A 10,429-nucleotide genomic window follows, 5' to 3' on the forward strand; every position below is an offset into this window, starting at 1 on the left:
ATTACTTTTTTTTTTTTTTTTTTTTTTTTTTTTTTGAGATGGAGTCTTGCTCTGTCACCCAGGCTGGAGTGCAGTGGCTCCATCTTGGCTCACTGCAGTCTCCAACTCCCAGGTTCAAGAGATTCTCGGCCGGGCGCGGTGGCTCACGCCTGTAATCCCAGCACTTTGGGAGGCCGAGACGGGCGGATCACGAGGTCAGGAGATCGAGACCATCCTGGCTAACACGGTGAAACCCTGTCTCTACTAAAAAGAAGTACAAAAAACTAGCCGGGCGAGGTGGCGGGCGCCTGTAGTCCCAGCTACTCGGGAGGCTGAGGCGGGAGAATGGCGTAAACCCGGGAGGCGGAGCTTGCAGTGAGCAGAGATCCGGCCACTGCACTCCAGCCTGGGCGACAGAGCGAGACTCCGTCTCAAAAAAAAAAAAAAAAAAAAAAAAAAAGAGATTCTCCTGCCTCAGCCTCCGGAGTAGCTGGGACTACAGGAGTGCATCACCACGCCCAGCTAATTTTTGTGGTTTTTTTTTTTTTTTTTTTTTTGTTTTTTTTGAGACGGAGTCTCACGCTGTTGCCCAGGCTGGAGTGCAGTGGCGCGATCTCGGCTCACTGCAAGCTCCGCCTCCCGGGTTCCCGCCATTCTCCTGCCTCAGCCTCCTGAGTAGCTGGGACTACAGGCGCCCGCCACCGCGCCCGGCTAATTTTTTGTATTTTTAGTAGAGACGGGGTTTCACTGTGGTCTCGATCTCCTGACCTTGTGATCCGCCCGCCTCGGCCTCCCAAAGTGCTGGGATTACAGGCTTGAGCCACCGCGCCCGGCCTAATTTTTGTGTTTTTAGTAGAGATGGGGTTTTACCATGTTGGCCAGGCTGGTTTCAAACTCCTGGTGATCTGCCCACCTCTGCTTCCCAAAGTGCTAGGATTACAGATGTGAGCCATGGCGTCCAGCCTTAATTATCTTAGCTTCAAGTTCACTGATCCTTTATTCTGCCTGCTCCAATCTGCTGCTGAATTCCTCTAATGAAATTTTCATTTCAGTTACTATACTTTTCAGGTTCAGAATTTGTTTGGTCCCTCTAAATTTTTTCTCTTTGTTAATATTCTTTATGTTCAGACATAATTTTCCTAATTTCCTTTAGTTCTTGTCCATGGCTTCCCTTAGTTCATTGAACATACTAAGACAGTTGATTTATTGTTTTTGATTAATAATTCCAATGTCTGGGCTTCCTGAGGGATACTTCCTGTCAATCTCTTTTTCAGCCAGGTGCAGTGGCTCATGCCTATAATCTCAGAACTTTGGGAGGCCAAGGTGGGAGAGTCACTTGAGTCCAGGAGTTTGAGACCAGTATGGGCAACATAGTGAGACCCTGTCTCTCTTTTGACTCCAGCCTACTTCCCCTTACTTGGAGGACATCAGAGAGGCTGTGGCATTTTTGGGGTCCAGCCAAGGGGAAGGTGGGTTGAGGATGGTCCCAGGTTGGGTTCTCTAGGAATCCGACTCCAAGAGGAAGATCAGTGTACAAGATATTTATAAGAGTCCCTTGAGATGAGCACCTGAGGGAAGGAGGGAAAGGGTTGGGCAAGGAAGTCTGGCTATAGGGGCTCTGCACAGCCAGAGTGGACCTGTCTGCTGGCTGTCTCCCCAGTGGCTGGCAGCAGCTGGCCTTCATGTGGCACACCTCTGAATCTACCACAGGGAAACACCGGGTGTTATAAGTAAAATGTTTATTCAGAAACAGAATGCTGTTCTTCAGTACTGCAAGGAAAAATTAGCATTGAGACAAAAAGTTTTCTCAGCAAGGCAAATTTACTTTCTGCAGAAAGGGTGCTCCTTTCAGATGAAACAATGGTGAGAGCACACTTGAACAAAGGAGGGAAGCAATTTTTATTCTTTATGCAGCTTGTCCTTGCTACTGTGTCCTGTCTCCATTGGCTGGAGCTGGACTGCACAATCTAAGCTAAACTTGACTGGCTAATAATTTAAAACTTTCTTAAATAGGTAAAGGCAAGGGAGAACAAAGGAAAAGAGGAAGTTGCTTACAAAAAGACTTAGCCGGGCGCGGTGGCTCAAGCCTGTAATCCCAGCACTTTGGGAGGCCGAGACGGGCGGATCACGAGATCAGGAGATCGAGACCATCCTGGCTAACACGGTGAAACCCCGTCTCTACTAAGAAATACAAAAAACTAGCTGGGCAAGGTGGCGGGCGCCTGTAGTCCCAGCTACTCGGGAGGCTGAGGCTGGAGAATGGCATGAACCCAGGAGGCGGAACTTGCAGTGAGCTGAGATCCGGCCACTGCACTCCAGCCTGGGTGACAGAGCGAGACTCCGTCTCAAAAAAAAACAAAAAAAACAAACAAAAAAAAAAAACAAAAAGACTTAGAAGGACTTAGAAAAGTAATAAAATTTATTTCTTTCTTTTTTTTTTTTTTTTGAGATGGCGTCTCACTCTGTCGCCCAGGCTGGAGTGCAGTGGCGCAATCTCAACTCACTGCAAGCTCCGCCATGGTTTCTCGCCATTGAACTAGCTGGGACTACAGGCGCCCGCCACCATGCCCAGCTAATCTTTTTTGCATTTTTGGTAGAGGTGGGGTTTCACTGTGTTAACCAGGATGGTCTCGATCTCCTGACCTCATGATCTGCCCGCCTCAGCTTTCCAAAGTGCTGGGATTACAGGTGTGAGCCACTGCACCCGGCCAAAAGTAATAACATTTCGAAATAAGGCAGGCACATAGGCTGCAAGTTGGAATGTGCCTGTGAGTGTGTCCAGCACAAATACCTTGGTTAAAGTACAAGGACATAGAATGTACTTATTTCTTTATATCTAACAGCTACATAGGATAGGGCTTAACAAAGTGAGGAGGCTTAAAGGAAGTTAGTCTTTAAACTAAACTATTATTTTAACACATAATTTATTCTTTAACAAGGGAAACTTTGAAGAGGAACTTTTTTTTCACTTTCTACACCAGGTTTAGAGGGACATATTTATGTGGTTTGCTCCACCCTTGTGTAAAGTTAGTTTATTGGTCTTGTTCTAGAATAAACTAGGAATGTGGCTTGTAGGAAAATCCTGCTGGGTAAGGACAGAAGTGCAAAGTCCTATTGCCTTAAGGACATGCCCCACGGCACCTAGTGCTGGGAAAACTGTGAGCCATGGAAGGAAAACAAGGTTTGAAATGCGTGGAGCCAGAACCTCATCTGTGGTAAATCCTTCCAAATTTCACAGTTCCTATATGACAGATGGCTGATGACAGTTTCTCAAATTTTACAACAATCCAGAACATTTATATGTCATCATCAACAGGTTAGGAATTTTAACTTTCCTAAACTACCAATAATTAAAACACAAATTTCAACCATGTTAGGAGGAAGACTGAACTATCTTTTCTCTGTATGGAAAATATCCCCCCAAAATCACAAAATCCTTGTCCTATGTGGAGGCCTTCAGAGTAAGAAGCCAAACCATGTAGGGGACCAAAGTATTATAGAAATATGTCAGGAAGTTGTCACAAATTATGTTATTTTTCTGGATTTAGTATTGTAGTATTTGTCAATTTAAAAAAAGTTTTCAAAAAAAAAAAGTTTCCAAAAAAAAAAAAAGTTTCATCATTTCTTTTCTCATTATTTTAATTCACTTCCATTTTTGAATTCATAACGTTGTTCTCTTTTTCTAAAACAGGAACCTGGAACAGGCACTGTGGCTTATGCCTGTAATCCCAGCACTTTGAGAGGCTGAGGCAGGAGGATCAGCTGAAGCCAGGAGTCAAGACCAGCCTGGGCAAGATAGTGAGACCCCATCTCTACAAATATATATGTTTTTAATTAGCTGGGTATGGTGATGTATGCCTGTAGTCTCAGCTACTTGGGAGGCCAAGGCAGGATTGCTTGAGTTGGTCAAAAAAACAAAAAGAGGCCGTGCGCGGTGGCTCATACCTGTAATCCCAGCACTTTGGGAGGCTGAGGCGGGCAGATCACGAGGTCAGGAGATCGAGACCATCCTGGCTAACACAGTGAAACCCTGTCTCCACTAAAAATACAAAAAAATTAGCTGGGCCTGGTGGCGGGCACCTGTAGCCCCAGCTACTCGGGAGGCTGAGGCAGGAGAATAGCGTGAACCTGGGAGATGGAGCTTGCAGTGAGCTGAGATCGTGCCACTGCACTCCAGCCTGGGCGACAGAGTGAGACTCCGTCTCAAAACAAAACAAAACACAAAAAGAAACAATTTTTAAAAAGGGAAAAAAGAAAGAGAAAGGGAGTAAAGTGAGGGTCCCTTCATGGAGCTTCTCCAGGGGCCTTGGAGCAAGGGCCACTGAGGTACTAGAGCACGTTTGAGACTGCCATAGAAACAAAGGCAGCTAGGGCGGCCTGCCTGACCCCAGGTTGGGGTTGCTGGAGCCAAGGATCTGGGGAGGGGCTGTTATTGGAGGCAGAGCAGTGGCCCCTCAAGGGAGGGCCTTGCAGGGCCTGGGAAGAAGAAACCAGAGCCAGCTGCTGATTGATGGCAGGACTAAAGTCACCTCCATGAGGTGGTGACAAGGATGGGTGAAGCCAAAGGGTGTGTGACTCTACAGTGACTGGGGGCTTGGAGCTCTCAGTCCCCCATCAGAGATCCTCAGTGTCTGGTTCCAACTTCACCACTGCTCTTCTCAGCTGACCAGGTCCCTCCTCGGCTCCCCCTGTGCACTGGAGAGGCCCAGGACCCTCACTCGGCACTTGAGGCCCTTTATCATGGGCACTGCCCACCTTGTCCATGTGCAGAGAGTACCAAAGACAGCACGTGGCCTTTGCTCAGAACCAGACCTCCACCTGAAGTTCCCTTCTTTATAGCCATTTCCCCTCAGGGCTCAGCCAGGTTGTCGGCTTCTCTGGGCAGCCCTTCCTGAGCCACCCAAGTCTGTCCCAATGGTAAGTCCTCTCCCATCACACTGGGAGTCCCCAGGTACTGGTCAGGCCAGAGGAGCAGTTTTTGTTTGAGACAAGTTCTCGCTCTGTCACCCAGGCTGGAATGCAGTGGCACAATCTTGGCTCACTGCAACCACTGCCTGCCAGGCTCAAGTCATCTTCCCACCTCAGCTTCCTGAGTAGTTGGTACTACAGGCATACATCACCATGCCCAGCTAACTTTTTTGTTTGTATTTTTTGTAGGGATGTGGTCTTGCCATATTGCCCAGGCTGGTCTCGAACTCTTGAGCTCAAGTGATCCTCCCATCTTGGCCTCTCAAAGCGCTGGGATTACAGGTGTGAGCCACCACACCCAGCCCAGAGAAGCAGTTGTGTCTCCAGGAGGGATCCTTAGGGAGGAAAAGTCAGTTGGTGGGGGCAATGGAGCAGTGTGAGCCAGCCTGTGCCCCACCTGCCCGCCCGTCCTGGACACCAAGTCAGCTGGCTTTAAAAGTAGAAAAGGGACACAGGGTCCAGACAGGCCTGGAGAGAGCAGACCTGGCCCAGGACCCCAGGCTGTCAGGCAGAGAGAGGCACATGTTTGGTCACCCACTCTGGGCGGAAGTCCCCTTTATTTGGATTTGCCGCTGGGTGGCTAGATGATGTAGGTGGCCTTCGATGTGGACCAGGAGGGCATCCAGCATGTGCAGGACCCCACGGAGCAGGGTGTGGTCTGAGATTGGGGCCCGCCGTTTCCAGGGTCCGCAGGGCTCAGTGGTCACCTGCGGATGCTGAGAACAAGACCAAGAGGCAGGAGTGAGAATGGAGGGCAGAGAGGGAGGTGCGATGAGGGGCAGTGATGAAGCTGGGGAGCAGGGAGTAGGGTGTGGGGCAGTGCCCAGATGGGATGGGAGACTCAGGGTGACAGAATCACCGAGGGTCTGTTTGGGCTACAGTGGTCACGGGGCCCTCAGGGGCTGGATGAGAGCAAGGGTTCTAAAGGGGAGAGCTGGGGGCAGGGTGCTGGCTGTGGGTGGTGGACATGGGTTCCACGAAGGTGTGTGGACACAGGGACAATGGGCTGTGAGCTGGGGGTGGGAGTGTGGGAGGCCCACAGGCCAGTGTGGACCCATGGGGCAGGGTTGGGTGGAAGACGGCTCACTGGGCGTACATGGAGGCAGGGGCTGTGGGGGAGAAAGAGCTGCGCTCACCTCACCCTTGGTGGCCTGTGAGCACCGCCGCCCCTGCAGTATCTTGCGGCAGATCATCAGCATGGTGGTGGTGATCATGACCCCAGCCACAGGGTAGATGCGGCTTGCTCCAGGGCCCAGCCAGTAACCAGGACAGCTCAGGCCACCCCTACAGCCCTCCATGCTCTTTGGCTGACACCCCCAGGGCTGCAAGTCCAGCCCCACCTGGTACCAGAGGGGTCGCGACCAGGCGTGGGTTGGAGCAGGCATCGCCAGCAGGAGCAGCAAGGGCAGCGAGGCCAGCATGTGCAGCATGGCTGCCGCTAGTGCCAGGGGCCGGAACCTGGTCGCCTGGTGACCGGCAAACGCCCCTCCCCCAAGAACAGGCCTGGCTCTGAGGCAGCAGGTTCCAGCAAGACCCATGGCCTTTCATGAGCAGCCTGGCCAGAAACTGGCTGTGGTAAGGGGGCTGGAGTCCAGGGCTTGAGGAGAATGGCAGACCTGGGTTCTGGGTCCTATTCTCCCAGTGGGCCTGGCTGGCCCCAAACTGAGGGAGCACCTCCTTTTGAAGCTGGGCCCTAGGCTGGGTATAGTGGCACACACCTGGAATCCCAGCACTTTGGGAGGTTGAGGCAGGTGGATGGCTTGAGCCCAGAAGTTTGAGACCAGCCTGGGCATCATGGCGAAACCCCCTCTCCATAAAAAATACAAATAATTAGCTGGGTATAGTGGCACATGCCTGTTGTCCCAGCTACCCAGGAGGCTGAAGTGGGAGGATCACCTGAGCCTGGGAGGTCGAGGCTGCAATGAGCTGTGGTTGCACCACTACACTCCAGCCTGGGCGACAGAGTGAGATTTTGTCTCAAAAAAGATAAAAAAAGAAACTAAGCCCCGAACAGTTAAAGAAACCCGTAACTAACAGAATTTTTTTTTTTTTTAAAGAGACAGCGCACTGCAGTCTTGACCTCCTGGGCTCAGGTGATCCTTCTGCCTCAGCCTCCTGAGTAGCTGAAACTACAGGTGTGCACCACCATGCCTGGCTAATTTATTTATTTACTTATTTTTAACATTTACTTTGTAGAGATAGGGGTCTTACTATGTTGCCCAGGCTGGTTTCAAACTCTTAGCCTCAAGTGATCCTGCCACTTCAGCCTCCCAAAGTGCTGGGATTACAGCTGTGAGCCACCATGCCTGGCCCCTAGAAATCCTTGAGTTTACAGGATGGTAGATAAGGAAAGAAACAACTTGCTGAAACGCTGAAATTCCCTCTGCTTGTAAGATAACAAAACTGAAATCAGATGGACCCAATATTCCCGACTGGAGTGTGCACAGAAAGAGCTTGCTGACATCACAGCCTGAATTTCCACCATGTTTCATATAACTCCTCCAGAATTTGCACAGGAGACCCATGAGGAGGCATGAAGAGTTAATTGCACATGCCTGAGAACTTTCCAGACCTCCTGCTTCCTTCTACCAATCACCCACCTACTAATCCCAGTATCCATCCCCTAAACCTTTTCTAATAAAATTATTGCCTTAAAGCCAGCACAGGGAGACACATTGAAGCTGGACTCCTGCTTCCTTGCTAGTTGACTTGCAATAAACAGCTTTTCTTGGCTGGGCACGGTGGCTCACGCCTGTAATTCCAGCACTTTGGGAGGCTGAAGTGGGTGGATCAGTTGAGGTCAGGAGTTTGAGACCAGCCTGGACAACATGGTGAAACCCTGTCTCTACTAAAAATACAAAAATTAGCCGGGTGTGGTAGCGGGCACATGTAATCCCAGCTACTTAGGAGGCTGAGGCACAAGAATTTTTTAACCCGGGAGGCGGAGGTTGCAGTGAGCCAAGATCACGCCACTGCTGTAATCCTAGCCACTGGGAAGGCTGAGGTAGGAAAATCACTTGAACCCGAATCTGGTGTCTGGCCCACAACTGTAATCTCAGTACTCTGGGAAGCTGAGGTGGAAGGATCTTTTCAGCCCAGGAGTGAGACCATGGTGGGCAACATAGTGAGACTCCGTCACTATATTTTTTAAAAAAGAAATTAGTTCAACATGGTGGTATGCACCTGTAGTCCCAGCTACTTGGGAGGCCAAGGCGGGAGGATTGCTTCAGCCCAAAACCCAGTGTCACAGTACTGGTTTCTAGCATTTCAAGCAGTGAGTCGTTTTGCTCAGTAACACTTTCACCCTGGCCTTCTCCTCACCTATCAGCCAATCCCTAAAATCCAAACACCTGCAGTGGCTCACGCCTGTAATCACACTTTGGGAGGCTGAGGCTGAGGATCTCTTGAGCCCAGGAATTTGAGCCCAGTCTAGGAAACATAGTAACAACCCATCTACGGATTTTTTTTTTTTTTTTTTTTTTTTTTGGGGACGGACTCTTGCTCTCTCACCCAGGCTGGAGTGCAGTGGCGCAATCTCAGCTCACCGAAACCTCTGCCTCCCTGGTTCAAACGATTCTCCTGCCTCAGCCTCCCGAGCAGCTAGGATTACAGGCGTGCATCACCACACCTGGCTAATTTTTTGTATTTTTAGTAAAGATGGGGTTTCACCGTGTTAGCTAGGATGGTCTCAATCTCCTGACCTCGTGATCCACCCACCTTGGCCTTCTAAAGCGCTGGGATTACAGGCTTGAGCTACTGCACCCAGCCCCAATTTTTGTATTTTTAGTAGAGACAGGGTTTCACCATGTTGGCCAGGCTGGTCTCGAACTCCTGACCTCAGGTGATCCACCCACTTTGGCCTTCCAAAGTGCTGGGATTACAGGTGTGAGCCACCACACCCGACCTTACAAACTGTTTTTTAAAAACTAGGCCGGGCGCCATGGCTCAGGCCTGTAATCCCAGCACTTTGGGAGACCAAGGCAGCCGGATCACCTGAGGTCAAGAGCTTGAGACCAGACTGACCAACATGGAGAAACCCTGTCTCTACTAAAATAGCCAGGTGTGGTGGTACATGCCTGTAATCCCAGTTACTCAGGAGGTTGAGGCAGGGGAATCACTTGAACCTGGAAGGTGGAGGTTGCGGTGAGCCGAGATTGCGCCATTGCACTCCAGCCTGGGCAACAATAGCAAAACTCCATCTCAAAAATAAATAAATAAATAAAAGCCCGGGTGCAGTGGCTCAAGCCTATAATCCCAGCACTTCAGGAGGCCGAGGCGGGCGGATCACGATGTCAGGAGATTGAGACCATCTGGCTAAATGGTGAAACCCTCTCTACTAAAAATACAAAAAAAAAAAAAAAAATTAGCTGGGCATGCTGGCACACCCCTGTAGTCCCAGCTACTCGGGAGGCTGAGGTAGGAGAACTGCTTAAACCCAGGAGGCGGAGGTTGCAGTGAGCCGAGATCATGCCACTGCACTCTGGCCTGGGCGACAGAGCGAGACTCCATCTCAAAAAACAAGCCAACAAACAAAAACTAGCTGGGGCTGGGTGCGGTGGCTCACGCCTGTAATCCCAACACTTTGGGAGGCCGAGGCAAGAGGATCACTTGAGGTCAAGAGTTCAAGACCAGCCTGGCCAACATGGTGAAACTTCGTCTCTACAAAAATGAGCTGGGCATGATGGTGGATGCCTGTAACTCCAGCTACTCAGGAGGCTGAGATAGGAGAATCACTTGAACCCGGGAGGCAAGATCGTACCATTGCACTCTGGCCTGGGCGACACAGTGAGACTCCATGTTTCACCATGTGAGACTCCATCTTTTTTTGGGGGAGGGGGGAAACTAGCTGGGTGTGGTGGCGTGTGCCTGTAGTCCCAGCTACTTAGGAGGCTGAGGCAGGAAGATCGCTTGAACCCAGGAGGTCAATGCTGTAGACAGTGGTGATCACAGCACTGCACTCCAGTCCGGGGGACAGAGCAAGAGCCGATTAAAAAAAAAAAAAAATCGACATGGCCCCTAAAACCTTTTGCTTTCCACCAGGGGCATCACCTCTCTAGGCTGACCAAACTTGCAGGTCCCCCACACCCAGCCTCAGCCCCACAGTCCACATCGCAGTTGGGTGAGTGCTCGAAGATGTGGGATCTAAATCCACAGGCGGCTCCCCCACTGTCAGAACAAAGCCCGAAGGCTTCCCCTGGACTGTGAGGTCCCCTCACCCTCTCACCTCAGCTCATGCTGCCCCTGCCTCCCTCAATACCCCCACTGTTCCCAGTGTCAGGACCACAGCTCCCCACGTCTAAAAAGTCACCTTCTTATGGCTGAAGTTTCAGTTCCAGGGTCACCTGCTGAGTCCCCCTCCCATAAGCATCTTGGGTAACATATGACCTCTATCACATGACCCTGCTTTATTTTCTTCAAAGCATTTCTAAATACCTGAAATTTCCTGTTTGAGATCTACTGCCCTCTCCAACATATAAGCTTC

General features: G+C 50.5%; 2 protein-coding genes across 2 annotated transcripts in view; both read right to left on the reverse strand.

The window, feature by feature from the left end:
• Positions 1–10,429, reverse strand: part of LOC126948676 (cytochrome b-c1 complex subunit 1, mitochondrial) — a 52,224-nt gene that overhangs the window by 17,967 nt on the left and 23,828 nt on the right. The window lies entirely within an intron of this gene.
• On the reverse strand, positions 5,476–7,220 carry TMEM89 (transmembrane protein 89). Its single transcript, XM_050781008.1, has 2 exons — positions 6,084–7,220; positions 5,476–5,663 (listed from the first exon to the last, which is right to left on the reverse strand). Exons 1-2 carry the CDS (start codon positions 6,483–6,485, stop codon positions 5,478–5,480), a joined length of 588 nt encoding a protein of 195 aa, XP_050636965.1. The 5' UTR covers positions 6,486–7,220; the 3' UTR covers positions 5,476–5,477.

This window comes from Macaca thibetana, chromosome 2 (genome assembly GCF_024542745.1).
Source record: "Macaca thibetana thibetana isolate TM-01 chromosome 2, ASM2454274v1, whole genome shotgun sequence".
Lineage (NCBI taxonomy): Eukaryota > Metazoa > Chordata > Mammalia > Primates > Cercopithecidae > Macaca > Macaca thibetana.